At 38.8% G+C, this 25,281-nt stretch overlaps 1 protein-coding gene across 2 annotated transcripts; it reads right to left on the bottom strand.

Moving 5' to 3' along the window:
• Nucleotides 1-3,227: 3,227 nt before the first annotated feature.
• LOC104613004 (uncharacterized) lies at nt 3,228-24,999 on the bottom strand. Of its 2 annotated transcripts, none has more exons than XM_010280681.3 (8): nt 24,567-24,999; nt 22,612-23,331; nt 14,020-14,115; nt 13,865-13,948; nt 4,602-4,836; nt 4,338-4,498; nt 3,833-4,114; nt 3,228-3,731 (listed from the first exon to the last, which is right to left on the bottom strand). In XM_010280681.3, exons 1-8 carry the CDS (start codon nt 24,894-24,896, stop codon nt 3,681-3,683), a joined length of 1,959 nt encoding a protein of 652 aa, XP_010278983.1. In that variant the 5' UTR covers nt 24,897-24,999; the 3' UTR covers nt 3,228-3,680. The 2 variants fall into 2 exon arrangements, with proteins under 2 accessions (XP_010278983.1, XP_010278984.1); XM_010280682.3 differs by lacking the exon at nt 24,567-24,999 and adding an exon at nt 23,576-24,079.
• Between the last annotated feature and the right edge of the window lie 282 nt (nt 25,000-25,281).

The following is a 25,281-nucleotide window of genomic DNA, read 5'->3' as shown; positions in this document are numbered from 1 at the left end:
ATTGTTTCTTCCAGCAAGAAACAATATCAAGAACTGTTCTTGATCAACTCCAAGGTGAAAATCAAACTGGCTAGGGGCGACAAGAACTGAGAAAGAATTCTGTAGGTTGTTGAATGTGTATAAATTAAGGAATTCGCCCCCTATTTATAGCCTTCTTTGGATCAACCTCCTAATCCAATTAGAAGAGAGTTTCTTTATCCAAATCTGATATTTGAATCTAGATTCTTAAATGGATAAGACTTATCTTATTAGAAGAGAGTTTCTTTATCCAAATCTGATATTTGGATATGGACTCTTAAATGGATAAGACTTATCTTATCCTTCAGCTAATTCTAATCAAGTTATAAATCAGATTTCGCCACCTTTTAATTAACTAACTTAAGCCCAGTTTGAAATGGGTTTTAGGCCCATTAAGTCACGTAGATCACTTACCCTTTAATATGTTGGCTAACTTGGCTCTCTTTGTATGGCGTTAGACCCTAGCATTGATCTACACATCAGCCACATGGGTTCAACACAGTTTCTGTTACAAGGCCTGACTGAATTCATTGTAAGACGCAATGAACCCCTGAGTCAATCACCATGGACTCTTAATGGGCCCAACATTTACACTAAATGGTCTTTGGGTCCAGCCATCTTATGAAGGCCCAAGGAATACAAGATTAACTCATCAGGTATTACCCTTAATGGTTTAGTCTTAATCTCTCAACCCATAATGATCATACACTATCCGACAAGAAAAGACATCTCCCTTGACTGCAATGTACAATTCTGCACTCTCTACTCACATGGATCCCGTGATTTAAAACTTTTTTCCAAACATTTTGTGAAACCATAACATATAAGTACATCTCTATATAAATATATTTTGCAAAACAAATTTCAAATACATTTGAAATCCACTGCCGACAATTTAAGTTTTCATCAGATAATGCATTCCCCGATGAATTCTCAGACTGTCCCAACATATTCAGGTTTTGACCCGGTAAAAAATCTCACTGATTGGCATATCAAAGACAACCCAATCTAACACCTAGTACAGTACCATAATCGAGTCTAGGGGTCAAGTGTAACATTACAGTTTTGCCCATTTATCTCCAAGGTCTAGGGCAATACTGGAATTTGATCTAGTTCAGGGTTTCAAGAAAAACCACACTGCATGTACCTCAGGTTTCACCCTGGTAGCTAAGACAAGCCACCCAACCAACTTGGCAGCACATCAGTGTCAGCCTTGGTAGGATAAATCTCCATAGATTTATTCAATGATTGTGAAGATTCTAAATTAACACGAGTCTCATAAGTGTATAGTTTAAAGATATTACATAGAAACACACCATAATAGCATGAATCAATTATGCACTTTATTCATTTACAATAAATGACAATAAATATATCAATCTGATTGGAACTAAGGGCATACACTGTCTAACAATACAACCTACTTGTTGACATGAATTTGGCTAAAAATATCATCGAAGACTTGTTCTGTTTGCTCATCGTCTGGTTGTTGATGCAATAGGAGCCAAGGGAGTTCCCTCATCTAGATTGTGCAGTGGTAATGAGGTAATGTCAACTATCAAATCAATGAAAATTTATTGTTTTAGGGCTTGTTTTTATCATTTCGCGTGAAATACCAAACATAACTCTCCTCTCACGTGGAATGTCACCCACGTGTTCGTTAATATGAATTCACATTGTGAGAACCGCACATTCTCTAGGAACACATTCTTTGAGAGTGTCGATTTGTCACTCTCGAAAAACGCACTCTAAGTGTTGTTCTCATGCGAGAATAGCTTATTTCTTTCATCTTTTTCTGCCAAACCCATTTATTCTCTACAAGAACACTAGGAACAATAGAAACACTCCCATGGAACATTGCTAAATAAGGCCTAACTTATTTACCCACCACGCAGGAGGGTATCAATTACTTAGGTAACTGATATTCTCAGGTATCCTAAATTACCAATAGGGGTGCTCATAGTTTAGTTAACCAAATCGTGGGGCTATTTTTGAAATCAAACTAGTATTACTGATTTTTAGAAACCTGGTAACCAAAGGCTATTAGTTAACTAGTTGACCGGTTCAATTAACCATTGATTTTTTATATTTATAGTATATATTATAAAAAAGATATAAATATATAATAAAAAATTAAAAATGTATATAAAAATATATAGAAAAATACATATAATATATAGAAATATATGTATACCGACCAGTTCGATAAATCACCAATTTTTATATCAATTAACTGAAACCAAACAGATTCCTTCAATTTTTAAAAATACCAAACCAACAAGTTCAGTTAACTGGAATTTTAAGTTCAATCTTATCAATTCAGTTCGGATTTTTGGTTTTTTCTTACCCCTAATTACTAGTGGGAACCAATATAGTGGCAAATGAACACGAGTAGTATGTCAACTTACTAGTTGACTGATTTGTATGCCCCCCACCCAAAAATACCAACAAACAAACAAGACCTTAGTGTATGAAGCATTAGCCATTAGCAAAAGGTTAGGAGCCATGGTAAAAGCTCAGGCACGCAAGCATAGGAATGACAACAAGGCAGGGATGAGGAGAGAGGCTCTCCATCCCCGCAAAAATCCCCATCCCTATCCCTGTCCCCATCCTTGCTAACAAGGACGAGGCTATTCCCATCCCTATCTCCACAGGATCCCCACTCCCCATAAATTTTTATAATGTCACATTTTGTTTTTGTTTTTGTTTTTTATTTTATTTAAAAAATAAAAATAATATAATTAAAATTTACAATTCTATTAAAAAATATTCAAACATATTCAACCATATTTTAAAAATATTATTATATAGACGTATGTTCACATATATACAATATATTAGCGGAGATGCCACGAGGCAGCACTCCCCATCCCCGCTAATGGGGATGAAAATTTCCCCATCCCCGTTCCTGTCCCCGCAGGGGGAAAATTATCCCCACCCCACCCCATTTAGGGCAGATCCCCACGGGGATCGAGGGAAATGGGAAAACTGCTATCCCTACGAAAGCATAAGAACACGGGGATATGGGGGCAGCTACCTTGTGCAAAATAAAATGCCAAAGGTTAGGATTGTACCCACTCCACCCTTACCAAGACCTCTAGATAGCTGGTAAGAAATTTGGGTAGTGGCCTTTAATCCAATGGGAAAGGTTGCTTAGATGGTTAACCCCTTAAACATCTTTAAATGGAATTGATTATGTAAGAAATGAGTTTGTAATGTGCAAGAAAACTTAAATTACAAGTAGGATAAAAACTTTGCTCAACTGTGCAGTGGACTTCGAAAGGGCGTTGTCTTTCTTATCCCAGGTGAGCATATTGCAATATTATACAATATTACATCAAAGGAATTGCGCCACAAAAACCAAGATGGCTAAAAAATCTGACTCAAATGAGAGTTAGGCATACCATCATGGGAAACATATCTTGGCTTATCCTGGCTAGACAGGATGGTGATAATAGTGGATAGACAAGATCTCTCAAAGCTCGAGCATAATCAAGGAATGGAGAGGTTGGATTTGCACAAACTGTTACAAACCCTTGTGTATCATAAGCTATAGCATACCATGGTCTCGTAGATCCACAAGGAACTTCATGTGATGTTGCCAAACATTGCGGTATTGAGCACTAATTGTGAAGATCAAAGACTGGTGATACAGGATCATGTCAAGCTGCTGGAAGAAGTTGACACTGTTCCAACACTGTTCTTACTCGGAACTGCAACGAATATAGATGAATGGATGATTTAATATAATAATTAGGGCATCTGAAAAAAGACAAGTAATAATCTTGTTAAGAGTGCATATCTCTTATGGTACCTTTGCATCCAAGCACGGATCATTAACCATACTCTTTATTTGAGAAATTATGCCAGCACTCCGGAGTTTCACAACACGAGAGGATGCACCGGGATTATCTGGGTAAGTTAGATTTATTATGCACCATATGGCAGCTGTGCGGAGCTGGCCGTCATTACTCTGCAAGAACTTCATCATGAAGGATTGGGTGTCTTCACCAGCCTGAGGTGGAAAGAGTTGGTGCATCACAGTTTCTTTGTGAAATTCATTTCCACTTGCTATGTTGCTTAGCACATACATTCCCTACATCACAAGGATTACATGATAAATCAAAGGTAATGCAGCTAAACCATCGTAATATTCTTCCTCTTTCCATGTGACCGCAACAAGAGAGCCACAAGGTATATCCTTATAAAAATATCTTTTATTTCAACATCAACATCTTGAAACTGAAAGAACATCTATCTACACAGAAGTAAACATATAAGACAAAAGAAAGAAGTGCAAAGATAAAACAAATGCTAACCTGAATGCAAACTTCTGATCTTGAACAAGTACGGAGTTGCCTTCCAATGGCATTTATAATATTACCATCTTCTATAAACACATGCCTAATCGAGTTGATACCCCCATCAACAAGATTGCAAACAAGAGCCAGAGATTGCTCTTGGATAAAGGGCTCTGGATCTGTAGCATAATGCAATTAGAAGGTTATATACATTCAAACATGTGTTGAAGTGTCATTACATATGAACCATTAAGGAGAAGTATCTGTATGTTGTAATGTTACCACAAATAAGGCTTGCCAATGTGGATGTTGTCAACTCCAGTAAAATGACTTCTTTGTATATGTTCTCAGCATGAAACATCAGATTCCTCAAAGCCCATACAGCATTAAACCTCAGAGTTGAATCCATTGATTTTGATAGCTGAACTAACTGTTTCACCCCTCCAGATTGGATGAAAACTGATTTGTGGCCTGTAAAGTCAATCACTATGTTGCTAATAGCACTAAGAGCTGCAACCTGGAAAGTAGATGATCATTCATGTAGATAAGAAAACCCATCAAAAAAATTATATTAAATTCTGGAGAGTTGATTAGGTAAATATATTTATGTAATTCCATACATATAGCCTTTGTATTTAAACATACGCACCATAGTGATTTTTAAGGCCAAGGCTCAAGATGATGATGATGATGATGAGTGCTTTTTCACTATAATTATATTATATAATTACATCATCATCTAAGCCATATCCCTACTTTATGGGGTCAGCTACATGAATCCTGTTTCACCATTATATATATTATATAATTTAATCAGACTTGGATCTTAACCAGATTAGATGTCAGACCAAGCTTCAGACTTTCGGAGTCCATTGAGTGCCCTAATCAGTCCTAACCATAGATACAACTCTTCATTTTTCAAAATCCACCATACAGCTACAAATACAGTTATCCTATTCAACATGCTGATACCATGATTTTTGCTTTTACTTTTTATATGCTTCTTACTTTTTCCTGTTGATAATTTTTTTGATAAATAAATTGATTTATTATTATAATAAGGAGATTAGCTGATACAAGTTTATCTTGGAGATACGTGAGCTACATACTCTCCACAGCAAAAACAAAAACAACCTACAAATGTTCCCAGTATAAATAATCCCTTGCTTTGGGGTGGAGTGGGGAAATTGGAGATCTAGGGATCCAGTAATCCACTTCCTAATTGGGGCTGTTCTTTATGGCAAGGCATAGAAATGCTTTCCCATGTTTAGAGAGGGCTTAAGCTTCAAAGTAGGCAGAGACAGAATCTGATTCTGGAAGGAACCTTGGTGTTTGGAAAACCCTTTGGCTGAAATTTTTCCTCTTCTTTATCAGTGTGCTTCCAATCAGAGTGCTTCTATTGCTGACTCCTACACCTTCTCAGGTAATGAGGTGACCTGGGCTCCACAGTTTAGAATAAGTCTTTTTGATTGGTTGGTCGAAATTATGAGACTGCTGGAAACATTACAAGCTCAAAATATCGACTGCAGTCAGGATGATCAGTGGACCTGGAATTGGACTAAAGAGGGTAACTTCTCAGTAAAATCAATGACCATTAAGCTTAGTGGCAGATAAGCAGTGGGGACTTTTCCATCTAAGCAGATTTGGAACTCAATCACCCCCCCCCCCCCAAAAAAAAAAGAGTTGACTTCCTAGTCTGGACTATGGCTCTAAATAAATGCCTGTCAAGAACCAACCTAGAAAGAAGAGGCCTGTAGATTTCTGATCTCTTGTCTTCTTTGTGGGTCACATCCGGATTCCGGAAACCACTGATCATCTCTGCATTCACTGTCCGGTTGCTGCCCAGGTGTGGGACCATTTCTTAAAGGCTGTGGGGATTTGCTGGGTCATGCCAAAGTCTGTGAAGGATTTGCTCTGCAGCTGGAAGATCAGTAACTTGAAGGACAAAGGAAAGCTAATTTGGAATACTATCCTGGCGGATGTTCTCTGGGCCATCTGGTCTGAGAGGAACAACAGAATCTTCAATCAAAAAGTGAAAAGTCCATAGGAGATAGGGCAGTTGGCAGTCAGCAAATTGATGTCCTGGATCTCTGTCATCCAGAATTCAAACATTTAAATGTTTTTCAATTGTTGAGTTCTCAGTCAATTTGGTGTTTGTAATTGGGGTTGATCCCAGTCCTGTCCTTTCCATGGCAGGTTTCTGTGTATCTTCACTTTTCCTAATAAAATTACTTTACCATTTCAAAAAATAAATAAATGATCCCTTGCTTCCCCTCGCTTGGCTAAATAATCTGCCAAGCATTGGCTAATCTCCCAACCCCATCATATTCTTACAAGCAAACCCCCTCTTAGCCATTTAAACCTCTTAATTTCATACTTATAACACCAAACTACAGGTTCTGGATTCTATAGCCTACCCACTACCACCTTGGAGTCGCCCTCAATTAACAACTGTGCCACACCTAGCTGGTTTGCAAACTGTGTGGCCAACAACTCCGCCCTAGTGGAATCCCCAACTCCTAAGGGACCCAAGTAGAGTAATACCACATTTCCAGCCCCATTCCTGTTGATCATTAAGCTACTTCCCTTATTCTTTTTTATATAAAAATCCCACCAAATATGAAAGAGCTTTTAGTATTTACCAAGTTTTTACGTAAAACGGTTTTATATATTCCACTTACATTTTTGCTGCAAATATAAACAAGTAATCTGTTTTCCATTATTTATATTGATAGATCAAGTAATATTGTTTTCATGAAATTGTATGAATTGTCCTCTGCGGTTAGTGTGCATGTGTTGTCAGCTGTACAATAAATAAATAAATAAATAAATAAAATGACACACCATTTTTATCTATATGAAAACAAACTACAGTAAAACAAGAGTCATATGAAAATCCACTATTAGTCCCCAAAGAAGAAATATATACTTCTGCCAAACTTTAATATAGAATGGTGAGAGAACAGGTGGCTATACTTTCCTCCTGCAGCCTTTTCCTTGAAGTACTCTATAAAAAAAATGCAAGTTCCTCTACTTCAATGTAGATCAACAAAAAGGCATCATAGGAATAAGCATTGGGCCAGGATAGCCCAAGACTGGCATGTGGAATCAGGCCTCAGATATGAAATGGCTGGGAATGGACCAAAATGTATTCAGTTCAGACTGGATTTGGGCTGGTCTTGGCCTGGCCCAAGAACAGCCCTAACAAAAATACATACATGGTCGTAATATTGATATTGATGAATATTTTCCATGTAGAGTTGGGGAAATTTTGGAGATATTTTGCTAATTTCACTAAGATATTTAGAAAATTTTAAAAAATCGGGAAATTTTTCTAGAAACATTCAATTAGTTAATAAACCTTCAAGAGATCATTAGAAGAAATATAATTACACATTTAAGGATCAAAAAACTATAACAAAGAATTGTATAAATCAAATGGGAAAACATTAAGCGGATGTAATAGGTATATTTCAATTTGTCTCCCTTTTGGTCTTTGGCCATCTTCTGTTCTTTATATATGTCAATTGTCTGCCGTTTTAACTTTTGTCTTTATTGTTACTAAATGTTTTGGTCAGATTGAGAATATTCTTTTGTAGTTCTATGCATTTTTCTTTTTCTTTTGAATTATAGTAACTTATTAAGTGAATCATATCAAAGCAGTAAGCCAATTATCCAATCACCAATTCCATGGTGAGGCACGACCTCATAAATAAAATATCAATAAATTACATAAATCATGGCTGAGCCCGAAACAATTCTTCCCTATTTATCCCTTGTTTGGCTAACATCAGCTAAAGTATTTGCTGATCTCACCCCCCCCCCCCACTGTATAGAAACCAAACATATTCCTTGTCAGCCAAATAAATTTCTTAATTTCATTCTTGTAGCACCATATTATATTCTCAGGGCTTTTAAGCGAGCCCACCACCACCTTGGAATCCCCTTCAATGATTAAATGCTCTATCCCCAATTGGTTTGCAAACAGAACCCCTTGTAAAGCAGCTAAAAGCTCTGCCCTAACAGAAATCTCCAACTCCTAAAGGACCTGAGTAGAGCAGTACCACCGCCTCTCCAAACTCATCCCTTAGAGCACCCCCCATTCCAGATAACCCTGAATTGCCCAAGCTACTTCCATTGAAGTTCAGCTTTAAAGAGACTTCAGATGGAGGAGACCACCTTGTAACTGTCTTATTTTTAATGAAAGAGCACCTCACTATTTGTGCACAGTTTCTCCAAAGGTCATTATAAGAGAATTGCTGAAAGATTTCCAAAGTTTTCAACCACAAAATTGCCCTATTCAAGACACATTCCTTCAGTTCTTACATGCTCCTTGTCTTGAAAAATTCTACCATTCCTTTCCTCCCATAAAGTCCAAATCAAGGCACCACGGGCACATCTACACATGATTTTCCCTCTTTTGTAGGCCAAGGGAAAGTAGAACATTCAAAGATCAAGCAGACTTCAGCTAGCAAGCTCCAACTGCTCCCAAACAACAAGAGTAGCCAAGCCTATAAGTCTGCAGAGAATGGACAAGATATTAGTAGATGATAACAATCCTCCGCATGAGCTCTACAAAGGGTACACCAGTTGGGAGATATACAAATGAAAGGTCTTCGCTTTTGTAGGTTATCTAGAGTATTTACTTTCCTATAATACAATTCCCAACAAAATGCCATGATCTTTGGAGGAACCGGCCTGCACCAAATTTCCTTTGAAAGAAAAGGTTGTGGGACAAAGGATTGGAAAATGGACTTGAAATAAGAAGCACAAGTAAAGGTCCCTTGGGGTCTAGGAGCCCACTAGAGGTGTAAATCAGGCCGTGCTGGGCCGGCATGGCATGGCCCATGGTCCGTGTCGGGCCGCAGGCCTGCGTCGAGCGGGCTGCAAGCTATGCTGTGGGTTTGAGCTATGTTGGGCCTGGGCCGAACCGGGCCAGAAAGGCGTAGACTTTTTTTTGCTAACTTACCTTTGGGCTTTGCCCACTTTGAGAACAAATCAACAAATTGAAAAAATAAAAAATCTAACAAAGAAATGAAAAAAAAAATTAGAAAATACAAAGTGGACAGCAAATTGGAAAGAATAGGAAGTTTATTTCATTTAAAATATAAATAAATACAAATTGAAAATAAAAAAGTTACATCGTTGAAAAAATAACAAATAAATTAGGTAAAATTGAAAAAATTACTCCATCTCCTTGACGTTAATCATCTGCTTCATCAGGTGTAGTAGTGTCATCCCCTTCTTTGTCTTGTAATTTCCTCAGCATCCAGCAAATCTTTAAAGTAGATGTCTTTTTCTTGTTTCTCATTGAAGAGCAAATGTTTGGCCAGGTGACTAGTACCACCCTTGCTATTGAAGCAAAAGTCAATCCTACATTTTTGGCAAACGACTCTTTTTCCCTTCCCCTCAACCTCCTCTATTTTAAATATTTTCCAAATTGGGCTAGTGAACTTACTGTTGGGAAATTGGTTTTAGGAGGAGGAGCCAACCATTATTTTTAATTCTAAAAAACTAAAAATTAATTTAATTACACTTACCCAGATGATCGGATTACCGATTCAGAATCTCAGCTTCATTTCAACGTTTGAAACCTCTCAAAGCCTCCTAAATGGCTAAATTGCTAAGTGCCTAAGTCTATGACAATATGAGATTGTATGAGAATTGAGATGAAAGACTGAGAGAGTATGAGAATTAAGAGAATTGCTGAATTGGTGTGATGAGAACAGTGGACTGGTGTGGAGGATAGGGTTATTTATAGAAATGAAAATGATTCAATTGCCCAAAATACCCTAAAAACTAGTCGTTTTTTAGTTGTTGGGAGGGGTATTTTGGTCATTATAAAGTCATTTATCACTTTACCTAAATAGCCCCCTAAATTAGTTGTTATATAGTTGTTGGGAGGCCATTATTGTCATATTATCTCCCCCCAGGCCCCTAAAGCCAAAATACATAAATACCCCCTATATAGTTGTTGGGGGTATTTTTGTAAAAAAACCAAAAAAGTTGAAACTAGCCATTGGGGGCTCTCCAAGACTTCAACCGTCCAACAGCTGGTTCTTCCAACAGGCCACACTCAACCCGCTATGGGCTAGGCCGTGCCGTGCTAGCCCATGGGCCACAAGCGGCACAACCCGCACTGTCGTTTTGTGCCATCCTGGCTTGTGGACCTAAAACCCCATGCCCAGCATGGCCCGTGAACCATTGCACCAGGCTGGCTCAAAATTGTGTGGGGCCGCAAGCGGCATGGCCCGATTTACACCTCTAGAGCCCACACCCTTTTGTCTGACTTGGAGGGATCTAAACAAACCTGGTTAAGAAAACAAAGTAAGAGAGAGGGATTCAATTTCATCATCCCTTAAACCCATACGAAAACCAAAATCCCAGGTAGAAGCCATAGGTGTTCCCGAAGAAGAGATAAATTTTGAAACCACCTCTTTTTTATACAATGAAACAAAAGGTTTTTAACCCGTCGTTGACCCAGATGGTCGAACCATCACCCGGTCACTTTTCTGAGTCTGGTTCTCATAAAACCCGGTATTTTCGTAAAAACCGTTGATAAGTCAACAAACCGTTGATAAGTCAACAAACCGACCAACCAAGACGGTTGAACCGTCGAACCGATAAGCAAGCGACAGTTTGACTGTCAACCCCCTTCTCTTTTTACATTTTCTACCACTTTCTCTGTTCTAGATCTAGGGTTTATGCAAGATTTAGAACAGGAGAAGACGAACTCACAAAGAAGACGGATCTGATCTCCAGTCCCCAGCGGAACCTAGCTAAACGCCACCCACATTCCTCACGTTTGGGCGACACTATCGGTTGTTCTTTTCTTGGGCAACGCTATCAGTTGTTCTTCTTTGTTTGGGCAACACCAAACTACTGAGTTTGGGGTTTTAGGTGACACTAGTTTGGGACACGGCTTCACAGCCTTGCTTCTCATCGATGAGGGGTGACTATATCAACATCACAAGCGACTGTATCAAACTATCAACATCATAGGCTTCACACTGGTTTGGGCGGCACAACATCACAGTCTTCACAATGGTTTGGGCGACACAACATTACAAGTTTTATTCATGTATATACATATATATGCATATATATAATATTTTAATTATGACATCACCAGACTGAACCGTTCAACCTACCCGGTCAAACTAGTGACCCGCAACTCGGTGGGAAAACCGGGTCGACCTCCAGGTCAGTTTAAAAACATTGCAAAAAACAACAAAGGGAAAAGGTCCTTTAGAGAGTTTTTTTTATAGATGCCCTTTAGAGGGGTGTTACCAATCCAAATATCTTCCCAAAATCAAACAGCATTATCAAACCAAACTTCATACCTGACAAACCTGAGGAAATGAGGAAGGATGTTGTGAATGGCCTTCCAAGGTGCTACCAAGTTATCCTGCCTTGAGAAACCAGCATCCCACCCACTTGTTGAACTCCCATGAATGCTTCTTGTCACTACGTGCCAAATCCTCTAGCTCTCCAATGGCCATTGTCACAACCATTTCCCTAATAGAGCTTGGTTTTTTTCAACCACCCTCCCTATTCCCAAACCTCCCTCTTCTCTACTTCTAAAACAATTCCCCACTTTATTAAATGATCATTTTTCCTTGTCCGAGTTCCGATAGGAAACCTCCCATTAACTTCTCCAACTTCCAAGCTTCCCTAGGTAGTATCCTAAATACAAACAGAAAATAAGTGGCTAAATTTGCCAATGTAAACCTTATTAAGGTGATTCTACCTCCCAAAGAGATGTAATTCTTCTTCCACAAGGCTAGTCTCTTCTCGAACTTTTCTAGCATTTGATTCCAAGATCTGCTCTTCCTAAGATTTGCCCCTAATGGAAGTCCTAGATAGGACAGGCTAGGAAGAGATGGAACACTCAAGACACTACAATAGCCTCAACCTCCCCATCTTCCAAGTTAATAGCCGCTATGCAGCTCTTATCCAAATTTATTTTCAGATTGGAAATCCTTTCAAAATCTATGATTAGCTCCTTGAGATTTGCTACCTTCTCACTAATACCCCCTTCACAAAAGATCATGGGTCATCTACAAATTGAATGTGGATAACTGGGATCTGATTCCTCCCTACTCTCCAACCCCTAATGATATCTTCTCTATCTGCCTTAGTAATGATTCTACTAATCACATCAGCTACTAAAGTAAAGAAGAAGGGAGAGAGGGGATCCCCTTGCCTAACATCCCTGCCGGCTGGAAAAAAACCCTTCACCACACCATTAACTAATATATAGTATTGGCAGGTACATCCAATTATCCAGGTACACCACGTGTCCCCAAACCCAAAGTTCCTCATCACCTCTAATAAAAACTCCCAGTCCACTAAGTCATAGGTCTTTTGGAGATCCAATTTATAGACAAAACCTCTTTGCCTAGACCTTTTCAGCTCCTTCACACATTCATTTGTAATTAAAATCTGATCTGCTATTTGTCGCCCTCGAATGAAAGCCCCTTGAGTTTCGCTAATGATAGATGGGAGGACTTCTTTAATCCTCAAGGAGAGCACTTTCGCCAAAATTTTATAAATACTTGTTACCAGACTAATAAGCCTAAAATCTCCCTAGTAACTCCTTGCTTAGTTAAAGTGTCAGCCATTCCATTTGCTGACCTTCTTACCCATTTAAAATGCACCCCAATCTCCCTTGCTAAGCTAATAATCTCTCTTAGAGGCTGTCTAAGAGATCACACTCCCAGGTTTCCAGCTTGCATTCACTCTGTTACCAGCTTGGAGTCTCCTTCCACTTCTAATTTTTGCATTCCCCATTGTTTCGCCAGTTTCAAACCTTGAAGTAAGGCCATTACTTCTGCCCTTAATGAATCTCCCACCCCAACTGGGCCCGAGTAAAGGGCCAAGACTTTTCCTTCCTCATTTCTGTGCACACCCCAACTCCCGACTGACCTGAATTACCCAAGGAGCTTCCATCAAAGTTTAGCTTCACCCTGAACTGAGGCGGTGGTACCCTGAAAGAGATAATAAAATCTTCCAAGGGAAGAAATGCAAAATGAATCCAGTCATTGGCAAGATGGACAATAAGATCTTCTCTTGGGCATCTAAGTCTTGCTGATTTGAAGGGCTAAAGTTCTCTGTTTTTTGTAATGGCTGGCAAAATATAATCTTTTAATCATAAAATGGGAGCAAGATGTAAATGCTGTATATGATCTTAACAGGCTAGACTTGCAGCTCTCCTAGCATATTTCTAACAGTTAATATAATATTTTGTTTACTAAAAAACATATAGAAGATATATGTCTAAAGGGTTTGGACTTTGAAAATTAGCCTCTAAGAAAAAAAATAAAAAGATATAAAGATTTGCTAACATTTTGTGATCAGACTGCCCCGAGGCAGCAAATATTATTAGCTTTGCCTGGCTTAGGTCCAGCCTGAGCTTGAAGTCTGAGTTCAGGGCCTTGGTCCAGGCTGACCTCAGACTAGAAAGAACTAGACTTTCTCATCCCTAAGAAAATGGAACATAGCAAATAAGGAATATGATCTTCATCAAGAAAAATAACAAGTACCTGGATTGATGTAGAAGGATCATGTAGAAGCTGAAGCAAGGGAGTGACAATCTTTTCATTCATAAAACGACCTGCACTCAGATTCTGAATAACATCTTATTAGAAAACACATACAGAAGATAAAATAATATCTTTACTACAGTCTGTCTGCGAACCTTAAGTGACCGAGAGACATTTCTTATACACAGGCAAGCCACAGCACGAACATCCACACTCTCATGATTTAATGCATCAGTTACCATGTTCAAGACCTAGTCCATAAGGATTGAGTTAGGAATAGCAAGGAAGAACCATGCATTAATATAAATATATCAAATGCTAGCTTTAATACTTACAAGGTGAAAACAGAAGCCAGAAGGACCTCCTTTTTCTATTGATAATCAAAATGATTTATTAGAGAACTAGTATGTAGCATGCACATCTGAGGAAAAAAAAATCTTTCTTTGGTAATATTATCAAAACATTTTTTGAGAAAAAAAATATATCAAGGTATGAACATATAATGTAAGTCCAAAGAAAAAACTCTGAAACTATCCCTGATCTGGTTCACTCTTCCTTTTATGAATCTCAAATAAGAATTGCAAATTCAGATGATGCATTTTGACAAAGGATTTTATGCTTGAATGGCATATCAATAGTCATTCTGAAGGTCCTCCCTGTTCTTTTGGTTGAGAGAATGTTCATCTTACTCAATCCGGGCAGTTGGCAGTTGACAGTTGGCCTTATAGAGCAGACAAGATTCTAGTGTCCCAGGAGGGGCTTAGAATAAAAGCTAACAGAACTAACAGAAGACTGATGACTGATGTGCATTTTGGAAAACAAACATTTTGCAACTAAAGGAATTTAAGGAGAGAAAAAATACTTTGAAAGAAATAAGTGGGCCAAGCAAGTTAAACTGCACTTTTAGGTAGATATAACGCTTTATTGCAACAAATCAAAACTCAGTTAGCATGAACTGTGAAGAGGTTGCATGGGCAATTTCAAGTCAAGAGACTGACTACAAATAGGTGGAAACCAAAATCCTAAGGCAGAACTGCTTACATCTCAACTTGACCCTATGTCTGCAATTTGATACTTTTTATTAATGCAGCTATATGATGTATATAAATAATAACTGAAGTAAAATGATGCATGTGAAAGGAAGGTGGTGGATCCATACAAATAAATGGTGCAAAAGGCTTAATAAGATGGCTTGCTCATACAAAACCCCCATCTCTTTCCAAAGAAAGAAGAAGCTTGACAGGACAACATGCAAAGACATAAAAAGAAACCTAGAAATAATAACATCCAAATGAGCCACCAATCCTAGCTGACAAAACATAGATGCACCCTTTAGTAATGAAGAGAAACCAGCTCCAAAGATGAGATGAACCTATTATCCAATTTATAATGGTTATCAAACCAAAAACCAATGTACACAGGATTCAATGTACCAAGCTAAAAAATGTAATTTTACAAAAAGATGCAGCCTCTAAATTACACTAGGTGTACTTTCACAATGCTCACCACATTTTTTTAATTAATTAGCAGCACTCCCGAGAGAAAAAAGCTAGTAAAAGCCAACCATTTGACTAATGAATTAAAAGATAAACAAGAATCATCTTTAATTATGTGCAATTGTTGAAGATTAGTAAGTTTTTTGTTGTTTTAAAAGTAGTTGTTTTATGTTAGTTGTTACTTGTTAGATAGGAAGTGGAGACCACAGCAGTTATGCGAGTCCAATTTTTTTTTTTGAGTCTTTTGTATGCTGTTTTATGTTTTTCCGCCCTATAAGGACATAGTAGTCTTTGTACTCTTATATTTTTAATATAAATAATAAGTGAAGGGGGCGGCCAGATGATTGCTCTCTTTCTTCTCAAGATCTCGCCTTTTTTTTTTTTTTTTTGATCAAGAACAACAGATTTCATTAAATAGTAATAAGGCTACAAAAAAGGGGAGCTAAAGTATCTTAACTCCCCAGGGAAAGGATAAGTCCCAAGCTGAAAATGAACAAAACAATTACAATTGAGCCCAAAACCCAAAAATCCTATTCACTCCTTGCCTAGCCAGACCATCAGCAAACGAGTTTGCACTTCTCTTAACCCAATTACACTGAACTTCCATATTCTTGGACAACCATTTGAATTTTCTCTTCTCATTACTGTAACTCCAGAGATTAGATTGTCTTCTTTCAACCAGTTCACTACCATCACAGAGTCTCCCTCTACAATCAGCTTATTGACCTTTAGGTCTTTAGCCCTTTGTACCCCTTCCAAGGCTGCTAGCACCTCAGCCCTCAACGAATCCCCCACTCCAATTGAGCTAGAGAACATAGCTGTTATATTACCATTCTCATCTCGTAAAACACCCCCAATACCCGAGGGCCCTGGATTCCCCATGCTACTACCATCAAAATTTAATTTGATAAATCCATGAGGTGGAGGATTCCATGTAGTATTCAGGGTCTTCTTAGCCGAGACTGAACTTGCAATTCTTTTCCATTTTCTTAGCATATCATCTGTTGAAAAATCTGTGAACTCATCCATTGTCTTCAACCAGTGTATTACCCTTATATGGATCACTTTCAACATATTTTCCAACCCTCTCTCCTTTTCTGAGAAAATCCTTGAATTCCTTTCTTCTCATATTGTCCAGCAAACACAGCTCTCACACACCTCCACATGACCCTTGATCTTTTTGTTGGGCAGTTGACAGAGGAAGAGGTAAACAAGCTTTACACGTTCGTTGGGGGAGTCCACCTGCACCCAAATAAAGAAGCAAACCATTCCCAAATATTTTTTACCAAAACACAGGATATTAGTAAGTGGTAACCGGACTCACCAGCAGCTCTACAAAGAATACACCAGTGTGGAGATAAACAACTATTGGCTCTTTTTGTTTGAAGTAAGTCACCTGTGTTAATTCTTTCCAGAAAAGCTTCCCAACAAAAACTCCCAACCCTCGGAGGTATAGGTCGACACCACACATCCTTGACAAGGAATGACAAGCCAATAGGACTTTCTAGTTGCAATAGGGCCTTAAAGAAGGATGCACAAGTAAAGAATCCAAAAGGAGACAAGGTCTAGATCCTACTACTTGTTTTTGCCGACTCCAAGAAAATCCCATCAAGAATGGGCAGGAGATTTGAGGTACAATCCAGTTCTGTGTCCCTGAGGGTGCTTCTCAATCCCAAGTTCCACCCAAACCCAGAATTTGAATTTGAAGGAACAAGGAAAGTGGCAATTGGTTCATTTTTAAAGGTGGAGTTTGCAAAAAGGGCCGGAAATTGGTCTTCAAGAAAACACTCTTTTCTTTCATTTTTTTTTATTTTGTAGATTTCTACTTGGTATCAGAGCATCGGCTAGGGTTCCTGAAGCATTCTCATGCAGCCCTATGTCGATCGACTGCATGAAGTAACAAAGGACTGATTGATCTGCTACAAATTGCCCAATTCTTAGATTTTTTTTGTGAGATCTAGTCATCATGAAGGTGATCTTCGTTTTGGCATCAAAATTAGGAAAAACTGAAGTACGAGGAAGAGTCCTAGAAAAGTTGGACTCTTGGTTTTTTATCTGATCTTGGGCGTATAGGTATCATTGGATTTCTTTTATTTTTCTATAGGGGGTGGTTAGTTTTTTGAACCTTTTTAGGCCTCTTGTGTGTGTGGGTTTAAATTGTTCTTGGAGGCTTTCAACCTTTTTCTTTCTAACTATTGAACTGTTTGAAGTAAGATGAAGAGTTGGAGTACTGAGCTGAAATCCACCGATACCATGGGACTGAGCGTTGGAGGTGGTAGTGATATTTTTGGGTCTAGAATCATTACTACAGTAAAACTTGATTGTACAAACTATTTAGAATGGGCACAATCAGCCAAGATGGCCATTGGTGCCCGCGGAAAATTAGGGTACATCACTGGGGAGGAGAGGAAACCTGATATAGATTCCTCTCGATGGGTACAAGAGAATTACATGGTGATGTCCTATCTGTGTAATTCTATGCTACCTCACATTGGCAAAAATTTTCTATGGGCTAATACTGCAAAAGAGATTTGGGATGAACTGACTGAAACCTATTCTCAGAAACAAAATGTAGCTAGAGCCTATCAGCTAAGGAATCAGGTGATTATTATAAAGCAAGGAGACAAACCCCTTGCCATGTATTTCTCCATGCTGAAAACCCTTTAGCAAGAGATAGATCACTTAGAAACTGTGGTGTGGGAAAGTGTCAATGGTGCAACAACCTATCAGAAACTGGTAGAGAAAAATAAGGTTTTTGAGTTCTTGGCAGGGTTGAGCCCTAAATTCGACATTGCTAGGTAGCATATCCTTTCTAGGGAGAGTGTGACACTCTCAAGCCTATGCCTTTATTTCTGGAGAGGAGAGCAAGAAGAATGTCATGCTGAGACAGTTTAGGATTGACCAGTTGGCTATGGTTAGTACAACCAAACCTAAGCCGAATGGAAACAGGGGGAGCAGTGGGGCTAGGAGGGAGGATAAGAAGGACTTAGTGTGTGATTACTATAAGAAGCCTAAGCATACCAGAGACACTTGTTGGAAGCTCCATCCACATCTTATGTTTGCTCGAATCAAGAACAAGAAGGGAAATGCAAATGTGGCCATTACAAGAGAAAATTCGGCCCCTCTTTCCCAAACTAATTGGGAATCCATTCCAGTAGAAGCAGTGATAACAGAATTGGAAAGGTTTGGACAGCTTATGAGTAAGAAAGATACAAGTAGTTCTAGCCTTTTAGATGAACAACAAACTACAAGAGACAACTACACCACTTCTTTTTCTTATACAGGTAGTTCATATGCAACTACAAATCTTGCATCCACTTCAGGTAAGGAGGGACCTCCCTGGATTATAAACTCGGGAGCATCTGAGCACATGACTAATGTTCCTACCCTTTTCAGATCTTATCAGTTGTGCTCTGGTAGAGACAAAGTCTCTACAGCAGATGGTTCACATATTCCCATTGTTGGGAAGGGGACAGTTAGAGTGACCAATGACATTACTTTATCTTCTGTCTTACATGTCCCTAGACTTCATACCAACCTACTTTCTATTAGTTCTTTGACAAAAAATTTGAATTGTTCAGTGACTTTCCTTCCTGGTAATTGTGTTTTGCAGGATTTGGAGTCAAAAAAGATGATTATGAGTGGCCATGAGGTGAATGGAATCTACCTTCTGGATGAAATTCTGCGACATCAAAGCCACCATGTTAGTAGCAGCAATAGTAGTGGATCAAAGTCAATGAGTCAAATTATGCTTTGGCATAATCGGTTGGGACATATTTCTTTTGGTTCTTTAAAATTTATGTTTCCAAAATTATTTGAGTCTATTCAATTATCTACGTTGGAGTGTGAGAGTTGTTAGTTGGGAAAACATTGTAGACATTCTTTTAAACCAAGTAATAAAAGAAGTGCTTTTGCTTTTGCTGTTATTCACACTGATGTATGGGGACCATATCATATTCCTTCCATGGGTGGCTACCGTTATTTCTCTTGTTTATGGATGATTATACACAGTATTCTTGGATATATTTGATGAGATCCCGTGATGAGATTCCTAATTTTGTACGACAGTTCCATCAGATGGTTCTCACACAATTTGGAGTGAGAACTAAGGCCTTTAGATTAGATAATGCCAGAGAGTATTCTAAGAAGGACTTGACCGCATATTTTTTAGAGCTTGGTATAATTCATCAAAGCAGTGGTGCATATACACCGCAACAGGATGGAGTAGTAGAGAGGAAAAATAGACACATTGTGGAGGTGGCAAGAAGTCTTATGGTATGTGCTTCATTTCCTGTCCATTTCTGGGGAGATGCAGTTCTTACAGCTGTGCACTTGATTAACTGTGTTCCTTCATGAACTTTGGGGTTTAAGGTGCCATTCAGCCTTCTTTTTCCAGATGGGGAGATGTTTCATATACCTCTGAGGGTTTTTGGTTGTGTTTCCTTTGTTCACATTCTTGGCCTCCATCACAAGAAATTAGATCCTAAGGCCAAGAAATGTGTTTTCCTTGGGTATGCTCAGAACCAAATGGGGTATTGTTGTTATGACCCAGTGTCAAGGACCAGATTTGTTTCTATGGATGTTACCTTTTTTGAATCCACTAACTTTTTCTCGAGTGGTTCTCCTTAGGGGGAGAGTCTTGGAGAAGAGAACTCATAGTTTGTTCCTCTTCTTGTTTCTTTTGTGCCTCCATCAGTTCCATTAACTGAGCCACTACAGGCAACCCCACAGAAATATTAGCGCCGACAGACAATGGTTGACTCCACACATGCTCAACCCACACCACTCTCCATCAGTCCTTCTAAACCTCCATATTCAACAGATACAGTTTTAGGTAGTCCCCTTGAGCCTGAGCCTGAACCTGAGCCTGTTATTTTTTCTAATGATAATGTTCATGTACCTAACACTATTGTTGCAGTTGATTCCACTGACCTTGATCTTCCCATTGCACTTTGCAAAGGGAAGAGAAAGTGTACAGCTCATTGCATTTCACACCATCTCTCCTACAGTGCCTTATCACCCTCCTACTGAGCATAGCTTTCAAGGCGCCAAGGTGAGGCTAGGCGATTGGGGGGCGTAGTAGGCGTAGTAGTAGTAGTTTAATAATGTTTATTTTATAATTATAATCTCAAAAAAGAGTGAATAAAAAAGTATTTTATAGTAGCAAGTAGAAAACTATTAGGCGATTAGGCGAGGCGAGCCTCAAAGGGTGCCTTGTAGCCTAGGCACCCGCCTAAGCATCGCCTTGACAACTATGCTACCAGGCTTTCTTTTCTTCCCTGGATTTTGTGTCTATACCCAGGAATGTTACTGAGGGTCTTTCCAAACCTGAGTGGAAAACAGCCATGCAAGAAGAGATGGAAGCCTTAGTTAAAAACCAAACTTGGGAAATAATTGATCTTCCTCTATACAAGGAGACAGTCAGATGTAGATGGGTATTCACTGTAAAGTACAGGGCCGATGGCAGGATAGAGAGGTACAAGGCAAGGTTGGTTGCAAAAGGGTATACTCAGACCTATGGCATTGATTATCTGGAAACCTTTGCACCAATGGCTAAGATGAGTTCAGTTCGTATTCTTTTGTCTCTAGCAACTACCTATTCATGGCCCATGTTTTAGCTTGATGTTAAAAATGCATTCCTTAACGGTGATTTGTAGGAAGAGGTATATATGGACATTCCAACAGGTTTTTATGAAAATGTTGGTAAAGGAAAGGAGGTGTGCAAACTCAAAAAATCATTGTATGGCCTGAAACAGACACATAGGGCTTGGTTTGACAAGTTCAGAGAGGCACTTATCCGCTTTGGGTACACACAAACCTAGTCTGATCACACCCTCTTTGTGAAGATGAGAGATGTTCTTGTGCCAATTATGATTGTATATATGGATGATATAGTGGTTACAGGAAATGATCTAGAAGAGATTGATACTCTCAAGAAATTATTGCAGCAAGAATTTGAGATCAAATATCTTGGTGAGCTCAAGTACTTCCTGGGGATTGAGGTTGCAAGATCCAAGCATGGGATCTTCATTTCTCAAAGAAAGTATGTACTTGAACTATTGCGGGGGACTAGGAATTTGGGAACCAAACCAGCCGATACTCTTATTGATCCAAATCATAGAATTAATGTTGTGGATAGTGAGTTGGTAAAAGATGTGGGGAGATATCAAAGAATGGTGGGTCGATTATTATAATTGTGTATGACAGGACCAGATATTTCCTATGTCGTCAATGTTGTGAGCCAATACATGCATGCACCTTGGGTTTAGCACTAGGAAGCTATTGAGAAAATACTTCCATACCTGAAGAAGCACCTCGGCAAAGGCATTCCTTTCTCACCATAAAAATCTAAAGTTGGAATCCTATACAGATGCAGACTGGGCAGGGTGTTTAAATGATAGGAGATCTACATGATTACATCAAGAGTATAGATCCATAGCTCATGGTGTCTCAAAACTACTTTGGGTTAAATCCCTATTGAGCGAGATTGGGGTGAAAGCAGAGGAACCTATGATGTTGTAATGTGACAATCAGGCTGCAATCAATATTGCCCACAATCCAATTCAGCATGACAAGACAAAACAACCAGAGAAGTTTGTTTGCCTTATGTCTCTTCAGAGTTGCAGTTGGTTGATGTTCTCACTAAAGGGGTTGCGAAGAACAAACTTGAACATGATCTACGCAAGTTGGGAATGTGTGACATTTACTCCCAACTTGAGGGGGAGTGTTGAAGATTAGTCAGTTTTGTGTTGTTTTAAGTGGGGACCACGGCAGTTATGTGAGTCCAAATTTTATTATTTTTTTGAGTCTTTTATATGTTGTTTTATGTTTTTCCGCCCTATAAGAGCATAGTAGTCTTTGTACTCCTCTTATATTTTTAATATAAATAATAAGTGAAGGGTGCAGCCAGATGATTGCTCTCTTTCTTCTCAAGATCTCTTCTTCTCTTTTTTTCTTCTCTCTTCAAGAAAACGCTCTTTTCTTTCATACTTTTTTTTAATTCAGCAGATTTCTACTGCAATGAAAAGGCATGTTTCACTTATTAAAAAAAAATGAAAATGAATGTTTCTCATTGCATTATTTTTCATCTAGCACAAAGATAGAGTGGTAATATATGATTGAATTATTTTTATTATTGATAATATAATAGAACTATTTAATGATCATGCAAAAAGGTTGTTCAAAAGAAACTTGGGGGTGGGGGAGCAATAATCAACCAATGCAAATTAAAAGATTTGTAAGATGACAAACCTGCAATGAGAGGAACCTCGACCTGCAGTTTTCTAACTTTGAGCATTGTTCAGCTAATGCTAGCAATATTCCCTGGAAACGTTTGACCTGTACTGAACCTTTGTGCAATAGGTTGCAAAGTTTATCAACAGCATCAATTTCAAATGCTAGTTTTTGGACATCTTCCTTGTCTGCAATTAGAGATGCAAAAGCAAATGGAGCTTCCTCCCCAACCTGACCAGGATCCTCAAGAAGCTCAACTAATATTGATATTAACTTGGTTTTTATTCCTACACCTTGAAGATAGCAAGGAGATGTGTTCCCTATGACGATCAAGCACATACAGGCAAGAAGTCTTGTTCGAGGACATCTGTCCTTTGTTAGCTCAGTTATAGCACTCAGAGCCCTTCCATTCTCAAGTCCTACAAACTTTGAGATGACATCAGAGTTGTTTTTGAGAATTGTGGCTAGGGAATCTAAACTAGCATCCCTTTGGTTTAAAGAACCTTCAAGTAGACTTACAAGCCTACATAATACCCCAACATTACACAAAACCTTTTGTTCAGCACTTGTCTCACAAGAGTGTGTTATGATGCTTGCACCAAGTCCAGTAACATTTTCATTCTCACTGTTCAGAAGTGAAAGAAGGAACTCCAACTTTTTTTCTTCAAGGAAATCATATTTTGGAGCCAATTTTGATTGAAATATCATTCTCAGGGAACGAGCACCAGCATCCACAACCTGAAAGAACAAAATAAAGTCTTCCCAGTGAGCTTGGGCAATTCAAATAACAGAAAGAATATGAATTCAAATGAGCAGGAGGCTTCGAAATAAAGTCCAGTTCCATTATTGATATACAGAAGATTGGTTTCTCCAAAATTCCTATTTAAATTGTTCCAAGGATCAATTCAACAAATTAAAAATTGGCACGCCGTACAAATGGTTAAAACTTCAAAATAGCCAGGGGATCACATTGATATTTAACCTGATGGAGATGGCTGAAGTTGAACTTATAGAACATCACAGGTTCAAGAACATGATATGAAAATTTACATCAAAGTTCCTCACTTTGCCTAACAATATAGCCACACTAGAAACACTTGATCTCTTCACCCACCCAATGCTTGGTTGCAGCAGTTGAAACACTCTAGTTGTATCTAGAAACACTTGACCTCTTCGGCTTTTCCTCACCACCAAATTCTTGCACTTGGCAAAATAAAAGGAATGAATATTTGCATAGGTAGAAACCAAGAGAAATCATGCTTCAAACCACAGAGCCTTTACAGTAGTGGTGGTTGCTCAAAATGGGACATGAAATCATATATGTATTTGCAATCTGATAGCTTTGTCACCGAGACCCATATCTTTCTACCAGAAATGGAACTTAGAACTATTCCAACAGCTTTGAGAATGCCTTTGACTGCTGCTCCCAAACCCAGATAAAGGAGGAGGATTGCATCATCTTGGAAGCTTACATAAAAATCTTGCCAAACCCTGAAATAAATTTGAAGCTATCTAACATACTCCAAAATCATAGCTGAAGGGTTGAAGAAACCTTGACCAAAACTGTCACCAAATTCTCTTTTGCTCACCATCTCATCTCTTCCAACATTCCATTCAAGGATCATCGTGGATTCGTGGGCATGGAAACATCTTAATATATTTAAGTAATGCACATAGTCGCATCTCCATTTCAATGATCTTGTGGGAAATGATATTACTAAGGAATACAATCACAAGAGGAGATAAATTAATGCAGCCTCCTTCAAATTACATACTCCAAAGCCGAAATTGTTACCATTTATTAAGCTCCGAATTTAAACGTAATATATATGGGTTGAAGAGTTTCAAACAATTGGTCGTTCTGTGTTAGTTCCCCACAATTCAACAGAGCTACTCATGAATTCAACCTCAAAGTCAACCGTTCCATAACAAGAAAATTTTGAACAGAGGTGAGCTAACCGAGTTACGATTACCTTCTCATCTGGATTTGACAGGATGCGGATGAGGTGCGGAAACGCCCCGGATTCAAGAACGGCCTTGACACCGACGTCAACACCGCAGGCGAAGCTGCCGATAGCAGCGGCGGATTGGACAAGTAGAGAGGCGTCGGAGTCATCTGCGCTGGCGAGGATGTCAACAACGATAGGAACAGCACCAAGTTTGATGTAGGAGAGCTTTTTGGTTCTGTTTCCGATAATCTGATTCTTCACTTCTCTTAGGGCTTTGAGCTTCGCCTCGCCCTCGCTGGATTTCAACCGACCGATCAGGTCTGCCGGCCGGTTGGTGGACGCTGACGCGGGCATGCTCGCCGGAATTTAGCCAGAAAATGACACACTAACGATCAGACGTGTTGTTGGTGGGGGACAACGACGGTGAGACAGCGGTATGTCATTTACCTCGGAGAGAAGATATTCGACATTACAGATTTATCTCTAGGTAAATTTCAAAACCCCCCTCAACTATAAGGGTATGTCATTTACTTCCTGAGCCTCCGTTAGCCTTCCGTCAGGAAAATGGTCTTATGCACATTATTTGAAATTGTAAGGGGGTCTTCTACAATATGTATGTTTTTTATTTCTTTTTTTTTAAACAAAAATATGTTCTTATACTATGTTTTTGTTTTGAAAACTAAAAACAAATTGGTTTTGTTTCAAAACTCAACAAGGCATGAACCCCCCCACCCTTACT

This window comes from Nelumbo nucifera, chromosome 2, assembly GCF_055504915.1.
Source record: "Nelumbo nucifera cultivar China Antique chromosome 2, China Antique-T2T, whole genome shotgun sequence".
Classification (NCBI taxonomy): Eukaryota; Viridiplantae; Streptophyta; class Magnoliopsida; order Proteales; family Nelumbonaceae; genus Nelumbo; species Nelumbo nucifera.
The sequence above is the reverse complement of the archived record's forward strand: the minus strand, read 5'-3'. Positions and strand labels throughout refer to the sequence as shown.